Below are 21,269 nucleotides of genomic sequence, written 5' to 3' on the forward strand. Positions count from 1 at the left end.
GAATGGATCAAGAAGATGTGGTTTATCTATACGATGTAATACTACATGGCAATGAGAAAGAATGAAATTTGGCCATGTGTAGCAACATGGATGGACTCTGAGGGTGTTATGCTGAGCGAAATTAGTCAGGCAGAGAAGGACAAATATCATATGTTTGCACGTATAGGAGGATTAGGAGGAACTTGACAGAGGAACAAGGGGGAGAAGAAGTGGGGAAATGGTGGGGGAAAGGGAGGGAGGCAAACCATGAGAGACTCTTGAATGCTGACAAAAACTGAGGACTGATGGATGTGGGGGGGGAAGGGGGGATGGGCACGGAGAGGGGCACTTGTGGGGATGAGCACTGGGTGTTATATGGAAACCAACTTGACAATAAACTATTTGTAAAAAAATGAAAAAATTAAAAAAATTAAAAAAAATAAAAATACAAAAAAAAATAAAGTTTCATGTGTGTAAATATGCTGTTGGGGTTCTCTAGTTTTAAATATTAAGTTATTGTACTTTCGTATCCAGAATTTTTTTTGAAAACAATTTTCCATATGTTTACTGAAATTTTTATTTTGTTCATATATTATATTCTTTATTTCCTTTAGTTTTCTATCTATGGTTTCCTTTAATTCATTGTACATATTTAGGACAATTGACTTCACATCTTTGACTAATAATTCCAACATCTGGGTTTCCTCAGTGATGATTTCTGCCAAATTAGTATTTTTTTCCATTAATAGACCATTATTTCCTGTTTCTTTGATGTTTTGTAATTTTTGTTGAGAAGTGGACATTTGAGTATTATTTTGTGGTAACTGTGGAAATTTAATTGTCCTATTCTTCAGAGATTGTTGAATCTTGCTTGTCCAGGGCTGAATTAATCTGTTTGACTTTTCAATACTTTTTTTTCAAGATGTGTGTTCCTTGTCATTTGTTGTTTCTGTTATTTCTGTTCCATTATTTCTGTGGTCAGCTAGTGAACTGACAAAGATTTCCTTAAATGTTTGGCTCCCAAAAGGGATAAAATACTACAATATTACAAAAGTAGTAAACTACTACAAAAGTAGACAAATACCGTCTCTTTAAGTCTCTTTAAAACCACGTCAGCCTATGGAGATTAAAAAAATGTCTACTAGCCTCTTTGCCAGTTCCTTAGTAATCAAAAGCAGTTTTCAGCAATCAATACACAACCCTGATACATTGCCCACACTGGCTCCAGCATTCTGCATGAGGCTTGTGAGGCTGAGGATGTGGAATGGTAGCTGCTGCCACTTGCAAGGCTGATATTCCCCCCAATTTACTCTTTATAAAGTCTCCCCTGGAGCCACAAGTGTTCAACTAGACTCAGTTCCTACCAGTGCACTAATTGTTTAGGTAGAAGTGCGCTTCCTACTCTACGATTTTTTGAGACAACACCCCCCCCCCCTTACTTGTTCCTTTGTCCCACTTTCTTAGATTAGGAAGAACATGGTCATTTGTTGCTTATATGTTCCCCTCTGTTCTTGTTTTCCTTTATTGTAAAACATAATGCACACTTGCTTATTGCATATTAGTCTCTGAGGTGTCCGACAGTATAGTAACCAGTCCACATTTAAGCAGCCTTTTTCAAAGTTGGTTGAATGCAAAACTTTTTGGTTGTATTCCTATGAAGAGCCCATGGAAAAGTGTTCCGTGGTGCACCAGTTTATACCTGCTTTACTTCTTTCCTCTGGCAAGCATAAATGATTGATTTCCTTCTCCTTTTTTAGATTTTCTAGATTACCATCATGGTGTTCATTTTTTTCCTTTTCTCACTGCATTAGTGTTTTGTTTTGGTTTTTTTCTATTCATTTCCTTTCAAGACATCCTGTAATTTTGTTGGGAAAAAACTGGCTTTCTGGCTGTCACAATAGAAACAGAGTACCACTCAGTAAACAAACCTTTCATCTTTACCATTGCTTCACTCCTAGCAATAAGAGTCAGCAATGTCTTCATTTCAAAGAATCCCAGGTGGCAAATATAAAAGAAGAAAAGAGCAGGTGTGTACAAACCTATGGGCTCTACCTTGGTCCTCTGGCATTTACCAAACATGGGTTACACTGAAAACCCAGACCAGCTGACAGAGTTTCTTTTTTGGCATCATAATCTCTCAGGGCTCCAGCTATTGCTGGTGTCAAGAAGATATTATGGACTGTGCCACCGAAATCAACCCTGTCTCCCCATTTTACTACACAGTGCCACAACTCACCTCCTCCTCAAACCTTAGGAGTCTTGGTTCTTTCTTGACTTTCTTTCACATAGCACATGAAACCCATAAGGAAATCCTGTTGCCTCTGACTCCATAATATATCCCACATCTGCTGTTTACCATCCTAGTCCAAGTCATCATCTTTCTCACACATGAGCTACTTCCAAAGCCTACAATATGCCTTTATTCCAGCCTTCTATAGTCAATCTCCACAAACTTCAAAGTGTGAACCAGATCACATCTCTCCTTTCCAGGACAGAAGGAAGGATTCAATATCACCTCTTTAACATTGTATACAGGTTCTCCAGCCTCACTTGCTGCTACTTCTGCCTCAGAATTTCCTGAACACATATATCCCTGCACACACCCTACACCAGCATACTATTCTGGCCTCTGGAACTTTGCTCACTCAATCATTTGCTACCTCAAATGCCCCTGCAGTCTGCAGTCCCTTCCCTTTTTCTTCCAACTTAGCTTTCATAGCTTGGATAAAGGATCACCAACTCCAGGAAGCTACCCTTGATATTCTCAATCTATATTCTCCCCAGCATGTGTGTGTTCCCCAGCACACACACACACACGCCTCTATCGATCTACCTATCAGTTGTATTGCCCTCCTCACTGTCCTCATATCCCTCATTAGGAACTCTATTGGTATGCTTTCTTTTAAAAAAATTTTTAATGTTTATTTATTATTGAGAGACAGAGAAAGACAGATTTTGAACATGGGAGGGGCAGAGAGAGGAGGAGACACAGAATGCAAAGCAGGCTCCAGGCTCTGAGCTGTCAGCACAGAGTACAACATGGGGCTCAAACTCACAAGCTGTGAGATCATGACCTGAACTGAAGCTGGACGCTTAACTGACTGAGCCACCCAAGCACCCCTCTATTGGTATACTTTTTAAAGTCCTTTATAACTTGTTTATATTACCTTTCCCTTCCACCACTGAGTTTCTTAAGGGCACAGATGATTTGTCATTTTGAATACTGTAACCCCACCATCCAGCACAAGGCTTATTACAGCATATGTAAACATTCAATAAATGCTTCCTAATGAATGTACAAATCAATGAAATATACTGATACATCCTATCATTCAAATAGGGAGTGGGGTACCTAAGTGGCTCAGTCGGTTAAGCCTCAGACTCCTGATTTCGACTCAGGTCATGATCTCAATTTCTGAGATCAAACCCTGTGTCAGCCTCTATGCTGACAGCATGAAGCCTGCTTGGGATTCTCTCTCTCCCTCTCTGCCCCACCCCTGTGCTCTCTCGTTCTCAAAATAAATAAATAAATAAAAGATAAATAGGGAGCATAACAAAGCTGACAATGTCTTGATGATTATTTCCTATACCACATTGATCAAATATTGAATGTGTACTATGTGCCTAGCATTATTTTAGTCATTGTAAATACTGTAGGAAAAAAGATTGATTTACAAGGTTTAGCTAATGTAATAAGACAGAAACAAGAGGCATAATTATTAGGAAGGAAATAAAAATATAATCATAAATGATATAACTATAAATAGAAATGCTTTATTATATTAAACAGGCATAAAAATTGATAAGAAACTCTGCAGGACCCCAACAAATGTGAGTACAAGTTAAGAAAACCAATTCTTAAAAGAGAATCTGGCATCAGTAAATAAACGTAAGCAAACGTATTCACTTTGACCAGCTGTAGGTACTCTATGAAGTTTACAAATAACTGTATCAAGAAATTATAGCAGTGACAGCAACAAAACGCATACCTTTAACCCACTAAAACAGTTCCTAAAATCTACTCTGAAAAGCAATCTGAAATATGTACTAAATTATATATGTACGTGTATGTCCATTAAAAATTTATTTATTTTAGAAAAAGGAGAAATACACTACATGCTGGAAATATGGAAAAGAATGAAGAAATAATATAATGAGAAGTCTTTAAAAATGTAGAGTATGTATTGATGTGACTGCCGAGAAACTAACAGCATTGGGAACATTTATAACCTTCCCATTATACTCTGGTAACAATATACTGAAAAGCTCAAAACCTACCCATATTCTCTAAATAAGAATTTCTACTTTTAGAAATACTCTAATAATAATATTAGAGGAGAGAATAGGTAAGCACTTTCTTTCAGGCACTGTTTCAAACTGGGAAACAACTTCCCAAAATAGGAAGCAACCTTAAAAACTCAATATAAGAGACTATTTAAATTATGATATATCCATAGAGGGAAATACTAAGTAGTCAATGAAAAGATGATGATGTAAGGGGCACCTGGGTGGCTCAGCTGGTTAAGTCTCTGACTCTTGGTTTCAGCTCAGGTGATAATTTCACAGTTCCTGAGATTTAGCCCTGTGTCGGGCTCATTGCTGACAGCATGGACCCTACTTGGGACTCCTCTCTCCCTCTCCGTCCCTCCACTACTCAAATGCACGCGCATGCACTCGCTCTCTCTCTCTCTCTCAAATTTTAAAAATTAAAAATTAAAAAGAAAGTGATGATGATGTGAATTTACTCATACAGAGAGATATTTGTTATAACAGGGAAAGTATGATTTCACTCTTACCCCAGAATATGATTCATGTTCAAAGGGAGGACAAAATTATCTGCCACACAGTGCACTAACAGAATAAGTGCGTGTCCTCGGAGGTGTCCTGGTCGTATCCTGATACACTATTACATAGGCATCTTTTTCTGCCGCTAATCCTGGATTTAGACTTGGTAGGGGGGTCATATTCTATCAGCCAGATGAGTGCTACCTCCCTCTTTCTATAACTAGCATCACAGACAACTCCTGTCTTCACATAAAAAAAATTCTGTTCAATTTGTTAAAATGTTTCTTTGGAATCATATTTAAAGCTTTCAGTTTCCTTTAGCTATAACATCTGTTTATTCATTAGTTGATAAATGTTAAAACTGTGATGGGGGCATGAAATTCATTAAACTATTATATTTTTATATGCTTGATATTTTACACATTCATGACCTTTTTTTTAGAAGTTGCTTCTTATAATATAATTCTATCACTATATCATAAATTCTTTTCTTTTTTTTCTTTCATAGTTTATTGTCAAGTTGGTTTCCATATAACACCCAGTGCTCTTCTCAACAAGTGCCCTCCTCCAAGCCCATCAACCCCTTTCTCCTCTCCTTCACCCCCATCAGCATTTGTTCAACTCAGTTTATTCTCAGCATTCAAGAGTCTCTCAAGGTTTGCCTCTCTCCCTCTCCTCAACTATTTTTCCTCTTCTTCTCCCCCATGGTCCTCCATTAAGTTCCTCCTAATCCACCTATACATGCAAATATATGGTATCTGTCCTTCTCTGCCTGACTTATTTCACTCAGCATAACACCCTCAAGGTCCATCCATGTTCCTACACATGGCTAGATTTCATTCGTTCTCATTGCCATGTAGTATTCCATGGTATAGATGAACCACATCTTCTTGATCCATTCGTCCGTTGATGGACACTTGGGCTCTTTCCATGTTTTGGCTATTGTGGAGAGTACTGCTATGAACATTGGGGCACATGTGCCCCTATGCATCAGCACTCCTGTATCCCTTGGGTAAATTCCTAGCAGTACTACTGCTGAGTCCTAGGAGAGTTCTACTGGTAATTTTTTGAAGAATCTTCACACTGTTTACCAGAGGGCTGCACCAGTTTACATTCCCATCAAAAGTGTAGGAGGGTGTCCATTTCTCCACAGCCTCGCCAGCACCTAGAGTCTCTTGATTTCTTCATTTTAGCCATTCCGACCAGCGTGAGATGGTATCTCAGTGTGGTTTTGATTTGTATTTCCCTGATGAGGAGGGATGCTGAGCATCGTTTCATGTGTCTGTTGGCCATCTGGATGTCCTCTTTGGAGAAGTGTCTGTTCATGTCTTCTGCCCATTTCTTCACTGGATTATTTGTTTTTCGGGTGTGGAGTTTGGTGAGTTCCTTATAGATTTTGGATACTAGCCCTTTATCTGATATGTCATTAGCAACTATCTTTTCCCATTCCGTCAGTTGCCTATTAGTTTCACTGATTGTTTCCTTTGCCGTGCAGAAGCTTTTAATCTTGATGAGGTCCCAACAGTTCATTTTTGCTCTCAATTCCCTTGCTTTTTGGGATGTGTCAAGTAAGAAGTTGCTGCGGTGGAGGTCAAGGAGGTTGTTTCCTGCTTTCTCCTCTAGGGTGTTGATAGTTTCCTGTCTCACGTTCAGGTCCTTTATCCATTTTGAGTTTATTTTTGGGTATGGTGTGAGAGAATGATCTAGTTTCATTCTTCTGCATGTTGCTGTCCAATTCTCCCAGCACCATCTGTTAAAGAGGCTGTCTTTTTTCCATTGCATACTCTTTCCTGCTTTGTCAAAGATTAGTTAGCCATATATTTGTGGGTCCAATTCTGAGTTCTCAATTCTATGCCATTGGTCTATGTGTCTGTGTTTGTGCCAATACCATACCGTCTTGATGATGACAGCTTTGTAGTAGAGGCTAAAGTCTGGGATGGTGATGCCTCCCATTTTGGTTTTCTTTGTGAATATTAATTTGGCTATTTGGGGTCCATAAATTCTTTTTTTAAAACTCTATGCTTTTATTCTTTTTTAAGTTTATTTATTTATATTGAAATAGAGAGTGAGTGAGGAAGCATGCATGCCTGCAAGTAGGGGAGGGGCAAAGAGAGAGGGAGGGAAGGAATCCTAAGCAGGCTCCACACTGTCAGAGCAGAGTCCAACGTGGGGCTTGAGCTCATGAGCCATCAGATCATGACCCGAGCTGAAATCAAGAGTCATTTAACCAAATGAGCCACCCACACACCCCTCTACTGATTCTTTTAAAAACTGTTTCCATGTTGAAAGCCAGTTTAAATGCATACCAAAGGCTTATAGTGGGAAAAGAGCAAATGGCCTATAAGGACATAATATTTATAATATAATAATATTTATTATTATTTATAATAAGTTTCCATTAAAAAAGACTAGGGCACCTGGTGGCTTAGTCAGTTGAGCATCCGACTTCAGTTCAGGTCATGATCATCTTGCAGTTCCTGAGTTCAAGCCCCATATTGGGCTTGCTCTGTCCCTCTCTACTCTCTGCAGCTCCCTGACTAATGCGTGCACATGCACACTCTCTCTCAAAAAACAAATAAAACGTTAAAAATTTACATAAAAAAGACTAGTCATTTTGTTATTTTGGCTTGTTTTCCTTTAACTATGAGCTATTTTTAAGTGACATCCTGACTAACTTCAGTTAACATTTGGATAAAAAAATAAATTCTTTTTTTAAAAATTTTTTAATGTTTTATTTATTTCTGAGAGACAGAGACAGCGTGAGTAGGGGAGGGTCAGAGAGAGAAGGAGTCACAGACTGAAACAGGCTCCAGGCTCTGAGCTGGCAGTCAGCACAGAGCCCGACGCAGGGCCCGAACCCACGAACCGCGAGATCATGACCTAAGCGAAAGTCGGACGCTTAACCGACTAAGCCACCCAGGCGCCCCTAAATATAAAAGTTTTTAAAGCAATTAATCCATAAAAGTATTAGAATAAAATTCAGAAAAAATTTTAATCTCAGAGCAAGAAAGGTTTTAACTTCTTTACTATCTATGATATATAACGCAGAAACTACAAAAGATCAATAAATTCAGCCATGGAAAAGCAGACTACTCTGCTTTCCAAAAACAAACAAAAAGGAATAGCTACTGCCTAAAAACACTGAAAGACTAATGACAAACTGGAAGAAAACTCATTGTAATGTATATGATTGACAAGGAGCTATTTTTATCATTTCTGAAGAGTTGATACAAACTGCTAAGATAAAGACCAACAATCATAGAGAAGAAAGGTAAAGTCATCAATGGGCATTTCACAGAAAATAATACAAAAATGGTTCTTAAGCACAGGAAATGAAGCCCAAACTTACGTTATAGAAAAGAATGCAAATTAAAATGATAAATTCCATCTTCACATTTTTAAATTGGTGAAGATCAATACAGAAGATTAATAAAAGGAAAAGAGGTACTTTATGCACTGCTAGTAGAAATGTAAATGGTGCCGTTTGATAATTTCTGCTAAAATTAAAGAGGTATATATCCTGATCCAGTAATAATACTTACAGAAATTCATCTTCTATCTCTTTCTCACACATGTAGGAAATGCTAAAGTACTGTCTGCACTAACCAAAGAGGAGGAACAACAAATATGTCCATCCAAAGGGGCTGACTGAATAATAATGGTATTTTTAATTCAGAAGTCAATGCAAAAAGAATTTAACAACTATTTCTATACCAGCATATTGTTACTGAATAATCTCCAAGATGTATTTTTAAAATAGAAAAGCATGGTACAAGAGTATTATTGCTGGCTATCGCTTTTGTTTAAAAAAAAAAAAAAAAAAAAAGAATAGTGGCAGGAAATACATAAATGAGTTTATATTATATATGCATATGCACACACATACACATACACCGTCTCTGGATGGTATGTAAGAAACTGGTGTCAGTGGTTCCTTTGGATGATGAGAATTGAATGGCTGGGGAACAAGTATGGAAGAAGAAGACTCGCCGTTCATTGTATATCTTTTGATACATTTGAAATCTGTATCATAGGTACTAAATACCTACTACAAAAAAACAATTAAATACTTTTTAAATGAAATGGGCAAGGAAAAACCCATACTAAAGGTATAGAGATTTAGAAGCACTATGATGCTATATGGACCTAATTAATGATTCTAAGAGCTTATCTGCTTATCTGAGGAAACGATAAATCAACGTAATACACCACATCAACAAGAAAAAGGATAAAAACTGTACATTTCAAAAATCCAGAAAAAGCATTTGAAAAAGTACAATATCCATTCATGATAAAAATTCTCAACAAAGTAGAGTTAGAGGGAATATACCTCAGCATAATAAAGGTCATCTATGAAAAACAAAGAGCTAACATCCTACTCAATGGTGAAAAACTGAAAGCTTTTCTCTTAAAATCAGGAACAATAGAAGGATGTCCTCATACCACTGTTATTCAACATAGTATTGGAAGTCCTAACCACAGTAACCAGACAATAAAAAGAAGTAAAGGTCATCCAAATTGGCAAGGAAGAAGTAAAACCTTCATTATTTGCAGATGGCATGATACTGTTTGGAAAACCTTAAAGACTCTGTCAAAAAATTACTAGAAATGATAAGTAAATTCAGTAAGCTTGCAGGACACAAAATCAATATACAGAAATCTATTGTATCTGTATACATTAATAATGAAGTAGCAGAAAGAGAAATTAAGAAAACAATCCCATTTACAATTGCACCCAGAAAAATAAAATACCCAGAAGAATAAAAAATAAATAAATACTCTTTAACCAAAGAGGTAAATGACCTGTATTCTGAAAACTATAAAACACTGATGAAAGAAACTGAAGATAACACAAAGAAGTTGAAAAACATTCCATGCTCATGGATTGGAAGAACAAATATTGTTAAATTCGTCAATACTACACAAAGCAATCTACAGATTTAATGTAATCCCTATCAAAATATCAACAGTGTTTTTCACAGAACTAGAACAAATAATCCTGAAATTTATATGGAATCACAAAAGACCTCAAATAACAAAAGCGTTCTTGAAAAAGAACAAAACTGGAGGTATCACTATCCTAGATTTCAAGATATACTATAAAACTATAATAAGCCAAAACAGTATGATACTGGCACAAATAAAGACGCATAAATCAATGAAACAGAACAGAGAGCCCAAAAATAAACCCATGATTATGTGGTCAATTAATTTACAAAAGAGGAAGCAAGAATATGCAATGGGAACAAAGAGTTTCTTCAAGATATGGTGCTGGGTAAATTGGACAGCAACATGCAGAGGAATAAAACTGGACCACTTTCTTACACTATATACAGAAATAATCTAAAAATATATTAAAGACCTAAATGTGAAACTGGAAACCACAAAAAAGCCTAGAAGAGAGCACAGGGAATAATCTTCTTTGACATCACCTGTAGCAACATTTTTCAAGATATGTCTCCCAAAGCAAGGGGAAAAAAAGCAAAAATAAAAGGCAATCTACTGAATGGGAGAAGATATTTGCAAATGATATAGTGGATAAAGGGTTAGTATCCAAAATATATAAAGAGCTTACTCAACTCAACACCCCCCAAAAATCATCCAAATGAAAAACTGGCAGAGGACATGAACAGACATTTCTCCAAAGACATACAGATGGCTAACAGATACTTGAACAGATGCTCAAGTAATCAGCAGAGAAATGCAAATTGTCTCACCTGTCAGAATGGCTAAAATCAACAACACAAGGAACAGATGTTGGTGAGGATGTGGAGAAAAAAGTCCTCTTGGACTCATGGTGAGAATGCATACTGAAGCAGCCACAGTAGAAAACAGTACAGAGATTTCTCAAAAAATTAAAAATAGAATTACCATGGGATCAGAAAATTCCACTACTGGATATTTACCCAAAGAATATGAAAACACTTATCCAAAAAGACATATGCCACCCCCATTTTATGCAGCATTATTTACAATAGCCAAATTATGAAAGCAACCCAAGTATCCACTGATAGATGAATGGATAAAGAAGATGTGGTGTATATCTATAATGGAGTGCTATTTAGCCATAAAAAAGAAAAAAATCTTGCATTTCCAACAACATGGATGGATCTAGAGAGTATAATGTTAAGCAAAATAAGTCAGTTGGAGAAAGACAAATACCAGAGATTTCACTTAAATGTCAAATCTAAGAAATGAAGCAAATGAACAAAGAAAAAGAGAAGACAAACAAAAACAGACTCTTACACATAGAAAACAAACTGGTGGTTACCTGAGGGGAGGTTGATGTGGTGATGGGTGAAACAGATGAAGAGGATTGAGAGTACTCTTATTGTGATGAGCACTAAGTAAGGTTCAGAATTGTTGAATCACAATATTGTACACTTGAAACTAATATAACATGGTATGTTAATTATACTAGAATTAAAAAAACAAAATCAAATTTAAAAATAACAGACATATAAACAAAATTTTTAAAAATATAGACATATAAATAGGAGGAACTTGACGGAGGACCAAGGGGGAGAAGAAGGGCGGAAATGGTGGGGGAAAGGGAGAGAGGCAAACCATGAGAGACTCTTGAATGCTGACAAAAACTGAGGACTGATGGATGTGGGGGGGAGGGGGGATGGGCATGAAGGAGGGCACTTTGGGGATGAGCACTGAGTGTTATGTAGAAACTAATTTGACAATAAACTATTTGTAAAAAAAAAAAAAAAAAAAAAAATATTTTGGAAAAAGCCAGAATCCAAAGTGTAGTAATGTTTCTAAATTTTGTTCCAAACATAACTATGTTGGAATCTTCTGTGTCTCACTATAATAAACTCAGCATAGCTGGAATATACATTTTTGTTGAAATAAAATAAACAAAAAGCATTGTATATTGATAAAGATGATAAAACTAGAATATGCTAAAAAAATCAAATACTCTAAATATCAATGAGTTTTACTATAAGCTTCCAAAAAGAACTTCTAATGAAACAGTCAAAAGAACACAAAAAATTATAGGAACAAGGCCCTAGACAGAGTAGCACTCTCAGGACACAGAGGAGACAGCTCATTCCATAGCGAGATTCTAAACTAATACTTTAATATGTCTGACTGTGAAAAACAAAGTAGGAAAGGACAATAAAGGGTGTGACAGGGAGTAGTTTCCAATTTTAGATATGGAACCCAGGGAAAGACTCTTGAGAAGGTGACAGCTGAGTAAATGCCCAGAGAAGATAAGAAAACTGCAGACCATGCAGACACAGGGAGGGGTGTCCAGCACAGGCAGTGGCAGGAACACCGGCCCCAGGAGGAGAGCTGCATGGAATCTGAGGACCAGGGTGTAGGGTGCCTACATGGAAATGGGGAGGGAGACAGAGCAGTGGGAGATAAGGCCCCAGAGCTCGGGCTGGGTTTGTGTATGAGGTGAGCAGGCACTGTAGAGCCAAAAAACGGTGTGAGAACTTGCATATTCATAGCTTTGCTCCTTCAGTCATCTTGAAAGAGACAGAAGGAGGGCAAAGAAAGAAGTGGGGAGATGCTTTAAGAAACTGCGATAATCCAGAGGATGATGATTATCTGGAAAGGTCCTGACAGTAGAGGTGGCAAGAAGTCCTGGACTCTGCGTGCTTTTGGAAGTGGAGAAGACAGGAGGTTCCCAAGGCAGAAGGGAGATTAAGAGAAAAAGAAGAGTTGAGGATATGTGGAGGAACTGCAAGAAGGTGGTTTCTATTTTCTGACATGGGGAAGGGTAAGGAAGAAGAGGGAGGGCTAGGAGTGTGATTCCGCCAGGCCATCAGCACTCAAGTAGGGTCATGGCCACAGAAGTATGGCGCGCTGCTCTGATGATGGGGCGGAGAGTGGGCTGCAGAGAGTTTTAAGAGGCATCAGTCTCCAGCTAGTATTTAAAGCAAAAGGTAAAATGAAAGCACCAAAGGGGTGAGGTAGACAGGACAGAGAGGAGGTCTAGGACTGATCCCAGTAGCACTTTAGTATTGAGAAGCCAGCAGAAGGCATGAGTAGGAGCAAGAATGAGCACTGCACGAGAGGAAGACATGCTGGTCACACAAGGAGCCACGGGAGCAGCGTGGTGGTCACTGCTGATGCCAGAGGTGCTGTGGGGAGTGCTGGGCTGGAAGCCTGAATGAAACAAGCTGGGTAGAGAATGGGGGCAATGTGGCCACAGTGTGGGAAGAGGAAGTACAGTCAAGACTAATTAAAAAAATTTTTTAATACAGTAGAAAAATAATGCCATACAATTTTATGTTGAGAAATTTCAGAGAGAAGAAAATTAATGGCGTTATATTCTTGAGTAAGCTGCACAGAATGACAGTTGGCCATTACAACGTTATTAATAATATCCTCAAACTGAAGGCACCTAACTATCTGTCAATAGAAGACAGATGGATTTAACTGCATACATTAATACAATGGAATACTATCTAGCAATAAAAATGAACAAGTTGATAAATGCAACAGAATTGATGAATCTTGCAAGAATAATAGTAAGTGAAAGGAGTCAGGCAAAAGACAATGCATGTTGTATGATTACTGTATGGTTCTATTCATATCAAGTTCTCAGACATCTAAAGGAGTCTACTGCATCATAAACCAGGATCACAGTCACCTGGTATAGGAGGAAGAGGGGGAAATGAGAGGGGTATGGGGTGGTCCCAGGTATGCACTACATTCTAGTTCTTAGACTGGATAGGAATTACATAGTCACTACGTGATAATTTGAAGAAATGTATACTTATAATTTGTATATGAACCTGTAGGTGTCTCATACTGTTCAGTAAAAGATATATTTAAAAAAATGAAATGATATAAAATAAAATGTAGGTTACCCTATGATATCCACAGCCTGTTAGTGGAAGAATTTAAGTAAACACTGGGAATCATCTTGCTATGGACACAGTGAAAACAGATCCCTCCTCTGGGAAGGAAGTTTTACTTTAAGACCTGTAAGTGAACTTCAAAGTTAAGAATTTGACAGATGAATGAAACTTTTTAAAATGTGCCAATAAAATTAATAGCTCTTAAAACAAGGTTGCTCAAATGTTCTCTTAAAAATAATACGAGAGACTCTTGAATGCTGACAAAAACTGAGGACTGATGGATGTGGGGGGGAGGGGGGGATGGGCATGAAGGAGGGCACTTTGGGGATGAGCACTGAGTGTTATGTAAAAACTAATTTGACAATAAACTATTTGTAAAAAAAAAAAAAAAATAATACGATTTTCTTTTTGTTGCAGTAAAAAATAACACCCTATGGAGAAGAAAGCAAACTTGTATCCTTAAAAATAATTTCTGACCCATTAATAACCATTTATGCTCCTAAAGATTCAAACCTATTATGTCTTAATTTATGCTTTTTATCCCTTTCGAAGTGATTAGCAAAGAATATTAAATTAATGTGTATTATCATGCTGTCACATTAATGTCTCTTACTAAAACTGTATTTCTAAGAAAAAACAAAAACAGCCATATTTTTTAACATACCACTTAGACAGGATTCTTGATACGGTTGTTTCTCCCTCACCTCTGTCCTTAAATTATAAAAAAATTTCCTGCCAAAAGTACAAAAAAGCATTCAAAGACAGTTCAGTGCTTCTGTTACATAAAATCTCTGTCAAATCCTGGCTTCTTCTTCCTGGCATTTCTCCATAAGAAGGTGACAAAAATGTTCATGATAAAAATACATTTTGAGACAAACTCAGTTAGTGACTGCTACAATCAGTTCTTTCCACTCACCAGGGAGGATATATACGGATGATGTCTTGGGGACGCCCCCTGAGATGGCAAGCAGTCTCCTTGGTGAAGAGAACCTTCAGGCCAGTCCTGAGAGCCTCACCTTGAGAAGGGCTGTCGGCCTGCAGCCCTGCTAACTGCTCACACATAGCAACTTGGAAGGTGCATTCCTCATGCAGCTCTAGAATTTTCACAATTAATATGCCAGATTTTCTACCTAGAAGGTAAAGAAGAAAAAAATAAGCAAAATGAAGTCTAACAGACATAAGGTCCAACTGTGAATAAAATGTCATGAAAAAAAGGATCACATTAAGATAGCTTTAGGGGCACCTGGGTGGCTCAGTTAGTTAAGCCTCTGACTTCAGCTCAGGTCATGGTATCATGGTTTGTGAGTTTAAGCCCCACATTTGGCTCTGTGCTGACAGGTTGGAGCCTGAAGCCTGCTTCGGATTCTCTGTCTCCCTCTCTCTGCCCCTCCCCTGCACTCTCTCTTTCTCTCTCTCCTCAAAAATAAATAAACATTAAAAATTTAAAAAAAATAAGATAGCTTTCTCCACCTATAGAAAATGGTCTGTATACTTTGCAAAGTAGAGTACAGACAGTAACATAATCACTGTAACATCTTTTAATTAAAATTGTACTTTAAGCAACATAAAAGATAGTCTTCCATCATAAGAAACATTCTTGTATACACAGAAAACTTAGACCCATCATTTCACAGAGCATGGTTTTATACCAAATCTTGAACTCTTTTGATTAACTACAACAAAGGAAGTATGGCCACTTATTGATCCTTCTTCCTTATATGCTCCTTCTACCTCATTACCTGCTTTGACTCTCTACAGGACACTGCCTGGTTTCAACTGTTCTAATGATCATAAAGGTTAAAGGTGAGGACTTCTGGGGCACCTGGGTGTCTCAGTCAGTTAAGTGCCCGACTTCGGCTCGGGTCATGATCTCATGGTTCGTGGGTTTGAGCCCCACGTCCGGCTCTGTGCTGACAGCTAGCTCAGAGCCTGGAACCTGTTTTGGATTCTGTGTCCCCCTCTCTCTCTGACCCTCCCCTGCTCATGCTGTCTCTCTCTCAGAAATAAATAACACATTAAAAAAGAAAAAGGTGAGGACTTCTGAGGAATGTTGAATGTTAGGGCTTGAGATTTAAATAGATGGAGGGGCGCCTGGGTGCCTCAGTGCATTAAGCATCTGACTTTGGCTCACGTCATGACCTCGCAGTTTGTGGGTTCATGTCCTGAGTCTGGCTCTGTGCTGACAGCTCAGAGCCTGGAGCCTGCTTCGGATTCTGTGTCTCCCTCTCTCTGTATACCTCCCCCACTCATGCTCGGTCTTTCTCTCTCTCTCTCAAAAATAAATAAACATTAAAAAGATTTTTTAATGAGTGGAATTTGATCTGAGTTTAAGTACTGGCTCTCTGATTAATTAAGTTGGCCAAGTTAGATAACATTTCAACACCTCAGCTTTCCCATGTGTACCTCAAAGAATATTTTTAAGACTTAAATGAGAGAACTGAGGTCAACAGTGTGTGTAACCTAAAACCCAGATATGTCCCAGAAACTGTCACAGGCGCTAGGAGACCTAAACAAGGATGCATGTGTCAGGACTATTTATAAGAGCAGAAAATTGTACCCAACACAAATCAACAGGAGGAAGGGCAAACCATGCTGTGTCCATATAACAGAACAGCATACAGAACTTAGCCACAGTGGGCCAGACCTCTATGCATCAGCATGGAGAGAACTCATCAAGAGAGGGTAAACAAGATACGCAGAGTATGATATCCATAATGTTATAAATTCTTTACACAGAAAATAATAAATCATTATTGTGTATATATATGCAATAGAAGTATGTAAATATGACCAGCAGGATACATAGAAACACATACCTAAGGAAAGAGATAAATTTCACACTTCATATTTCTATTATTAAAAAATGTGAATCAAAAAAAGACCAAAGATTAAAATGTGTTATTAATTCCAGGTGGTGAGTACACTTATGTTATTCTATTACTCTGGTTTTTAATTTAAAAAAATTAAATGAAATAACAAAAGCTAAGTGTCTAGCATAGTACCCTGCTAATAATATAATAGATACTAATAATAATTTCTTTACCACTTTATCCAACTGGTTAATAGTGAATAAAAATTAATATTTAAATAACATCAAAGTGTTAGCTATATAATTTAATTTCATTTCCATTTCTTTTCCCTCATTTTTCTTCATTGTCCACTCATCCCTAATTTTCCATTCCTTCCCTTCTCTAAGTGCCAACAGCATGTGTTCACATATTAAGCAAGGCCACATCACTGCCCCAGAGCACTACCTTCAACTACTGTATCCTAAGGTATGTACCTATCTTGCTACTATTTCTTAAGGTAAGGAAGGAAACAGAATGGGGGAAGGATATGAACAAGCACAGTGTCAGGCTGGTACTAGTCACTTTGGGAGAGGGGAAGTGGAGTAATGAAAGCAAGTATTACAGAAAGGCAGTAACTAGGAAGGAAGCATTGAGCCTCCTCTACCACAATAGTTGTTTCTTTAGTAGAACATAGCTCATCCTCAGTTGGTGAGTAGGAAAACACGTCAGGATAACACAGAGGTCACTCTGGTGCACAAACCATTTTTTCCCATGCAGGCCAGCCAGAGCAATGGTTGGAAAATTAAGGTCTTCAGCAGCACAGGGAAATGACCTACATTTAGGGGCTGCATTAACCAAAGGAGTATTTTTGCACTTATTTTAAGAATTTTTAAAACTTGTACCTGCACTCAGAGCTCATCCCCCAAAACTGGACATGGTGTGTGGCTCCTCCCACATCAACCGGTTGCTGTTGGGAGCTCCAGGGCCCGTGAGATCAGATGGCCTGGCTCCGTGTGGCTGAGTGTCTGCCTCTGGCCGTGCTCAGTGGCCTGCCTGAGTGGCACAGGTTTTCTCTCTGGGCACTAATTACTGTCTCATGTGGCTCTAAAAGGGAAATAGATTTTCAGTAGTCTGCCAAGCCCTATAGTCCCTATAAACTTTTGACAGATTTTATAGTATATGTGCTGCCGAAGCGAGCACTTGACAGATTTTATAAAGGCAAAACACTGCAGACACATAAATAGTTATTACCCCAGAAATACTTACATATCTGAGATGAAACATATTGCTTCTAACTACACTCTCTTTGAAGATTTTTATGATAAGTCCTGGCAATATTCCTAAAACTATGATTTCTGCTGAAGATCTGGAGCACTAAATAACTTGTAAAATAAACACGTTCATGGTATTGACTATCACCACAGCCCATGCACTGCAGCATAGAATAAACATACTTTTGTTTAGAGAAGAGAGAGTGCTTGAGTGGGGGAGAGGGCAGAGGGAGAGAGAGAGAATTAAGCAGGTTCCATGCTCAGTGTGGAAGCTGATGTAGGTTTCGATTCTAACACCCTGGGATCATGACCTGAACCAAAATCGAGTCAGATGCTGAACCCAATGAGCCGCCCTAAGAATAAACATATTCAATGGTACTACCACCATAGCTCTGGTGTATTGTGGCATGGAATAAAAACATGCTGTATAGTATTATTATTTCCACAGCCACGGTACACTGCAGTATAGAAAAAACATGCTTTATGGTACCACCAACAGAACCCTGGTGCACTGCAATGTAGGATAAACATGCCATATGATACTGACTATCACTCTTGTGCACTGCAGCATAATGGTACTGACTGTCACCGAAGTCTTGGTGCACTCCAACATGCTGGGTGACTTACGTACAGGCTTGGTAAAGAATGCTGAGCAGTGCCGTCTTGGATGTACCACAGGGCTCCAATGTTCTCCAAGAAGCTCTCTAGTCTCTCATACAAAACACTGTCCAATACAGCCTTAGGGACAAACCAGTAGCCTAACTTCCCTCAAGAAAATAAGGCAGTGTAATTTCCCCTTTGTGTGAGAGATAAAAAAGCAAAAAGCAACCTAAGACAATTGTGTATTTGAGGCAAATGTTAAATCTGGGCGTAAGAGATACTGGTTTTACAAACAAAGATTACTTTGTAATTAAATTGATGGTACATAAAAGGCATTTCTGTGCCAGGAGGCAAAATTTTCCATAAATTTGTAAGACTCAGCCAAAATATAAGCTTGCCCAGGAAGGGTTTATTGAATCCCGGCCAGAAGCAACTACTCTTTCCCTTCTGAAATCCTCAAATTCCTTATCTACACTTATCTTCATTTTAACAGTCTCCTTATTTTTATTTTTTAAATGTTTATTTCTTTATTTCTGAGAAAGAGAGTGCAAATGGAGGAGGGGCAGAGAGAGAGGGAGACAGAGAATCCTAAGCAGGCTCTGGGCTGCCAGCACAGAGCCCAATGTAGTGCTTGAACCCAAGAACCACGAGATCACAACCTGAGCTGAAGTTGGACCCCAACAATGTCCTCATTTTTTTCTTAGTGTTTATTTTCGGGAGAGAGACAGGATGCAAGTGGCAGAGGAGTAGAGAGGAAGGGAGACACAGAATCTGAAGCAGCTCCAGGCTCTGAGCCTGACACAGGGCTCGATCTCACGGACCATGAGATCATGACCTGAGCCAAAAGTTGGACACTTAACCGACTGAGCCACCCAGATGCCCCGTCCTCATTTTAAAATAGAGATAGTCATCCTCAAGAACACTACAAATATTGACAGAGATAACACAGAAAGGGCCTGGTCCATCACACATGAAATAACAGCAGCCACTGTCATCATGGTCACTGTCACTGTTACTAACCTTCCAAGTCAAATCAAATCTATTATCATACTTGACCTATAATAACCCTATGAAATAGGTAAGGAAGATATTAATCTCCCTTTTTGGCAGATAAGAAAACTGAAAAAGTTACTTGCTCACATGACTTTCTTAAGGTCAGAGAGAATTACTGATAGGTCTAATCCGAGAAATGGAGTGTTACTACAAGTCATGGATCAAAATTTCTCTCAGGTAAATGCTGGTTAAAGATAGGAAATTTTGAGTGATACTTTTTTCCTACTTTATTATGTTAAGACATAAGACTTATTTAAAATATAAAGAAAACACAACCAGGTGAGAAATGGATGATCTTGCTTTGGCAGGACGTGGTCAGAGCGCCAACACTGATTACTGCACTGTAAAAGCAGAGCATGACTTGTCATACTACGAAATACTGAAGGGTGAGTACAACAAAGATCAAATGGAGAGCACACACATCAATATATAACACCAAAGACTTTAACGATTAAGAAAGAGGAACAGAAGGATTCATACAGAAAGTATACAACAGGATCTTGTCATTTCTATCTGTATATATGAAAACAGATAAAATAGCTCTTAGTTAAAAGTGGAAAATATTTAACGCTAACATTTGCCAAGTGAATATGTGAATGAATGATTTATTTTATCATCTAACTGCTCTTAAAAGCATTGGTTTTAAATGACCAAGAGGCCACAAAAGAATCAAGTAAATTATATAAGAACAAAATGTATCCGAGACTACTGGACTTATTTGAAATACACAGGTAGCCAGGGTCCATTTATATGCAAGTCAACTGAAATCCTCTTAGGTAGATTATGTTATATATAAATTATGATATATTATGATAATTTTCATGAAGATTTACACAAGAAGTACTATGTAAGAAATTAGTGAAAACTATATAAGAAAGTACCAAGTGAAACAAGTTAGTATGCCAGGACATACTGAAATGATCCTCCTATAGAAGACAGAAGGATCAGTAAGTTTTTCTAAAAGATATACTTTACATAATATAATTGTTGCACTATGGGACGCTTGGGTGGCTCAGTCAGTTAGGTGTCCAACTTTGGCTCAGGTCATGATCTCACAGTTCGTGGGTTTGAGTCCCACGTCAGGCTCTGTGCTGACAGCTCAGAGCCTTGGAGCCTGTTTCAGATTCTGTGTCTCCCCTTCTCTCTCCACCCCTCCCCCACTCATGCTCTGTCAGTCTCTGTCTCAAAAATAAATAAACTATTTAAAAAATTTTTGCACTAACTTTAAGTTACTCCATTTCATTATCCAAACACTGGCTACACAGTAATTTGGAATTTCCCCCTATATTATTACTGTCTCTCTTTATCTTCATAGATATTACAATCTATACAGCATCTTGCTTTAAAGTGTATGGCCTTCTATTATCTGAAACTCGTACTTTTTCTCTCCTTCAAGCCAAATCATCACGTCAATAAGTGTCCATCATTCCTTTATCCCTCAGTCCTCACCCATCATGTACATGCGCATACAGACATATGCAGACAGACAGACACATGCACACACACAGACACACATACACACAGGTTGGGGGGACAGCACAGCAAGGCTCAGGAATGGACATCAGGAGATTTTAAACCACCTGCTTCCAGTACAGGTAGGACCTCTGTCCTGAACAGATACTCTGATATAGTTACCACCAGCTATGATTATTACGATTCTCCTTGTTGCTCACTCTGGATTACCACGGTATAATCAGTTTATATTTTACTCTTTTTAAAGGTATTTTATAGCTGTCCCCTATCCCCCAAAATGATATATACCTCCAGTACCAAAATGGTCTTATGTGGGTGCCTCTGTTACCTGTGAAATTTTAAATAATACCTCAACTAACTCCATGTCCTATTCTATCAACTTTTGACAGTTATTTAGGAAATCCCAGCCTTATAAAATGAAGAAGGGCTAGAGTCCTAGGAATACATTTGAATGAGAATATCTCTAGCCTCAAATTCAAAGGATTGGCTATAGT

At 38.2% G+C, this 21,269-nt stretch overlaps 1 protein-coding gene across 1 annotated transcript in view; it reads right to left on the reverse strand.

Annotated features, from left to right (window-relative positions):
• SPIDR (scaffold protein involved in DNA repair) overlaps window positions 1-21,269 on the reverse strand; it is a 338,790-nt gene that overhangs the window by 277,475 nt on the left and 40,046 nt on the right. Inside the window, exon 2 of the mRNA XM_039222923.1 lies at window positions 14,506-14,719. Coding sequence (XP_039078854.1) covers window positions 14,506-14,651 — 146 coding nt within the window. The 5' untranslated portion in view covers window positions 14,652-14,719. The remainder of the gene's footprint in view (window positions 1-14,505; window positions 14,720-21,269) is intronic.

Source organism: Hyaena hyaena, unplaced genomic scaffold (assembly GCF_003009895.1).
Source record: "Hyaena hyaena isolate Hyena2069 unplaced genomic scaffold, ASM300989v1 scaffold_1218, whole genome shotgun sequence".
Lineage (NCBI taxonomy): Eukaryota > Metazoa > Chordata > Mammalia > Carnivora > Hyaenidae > Hyaena > Hyaena hyaena.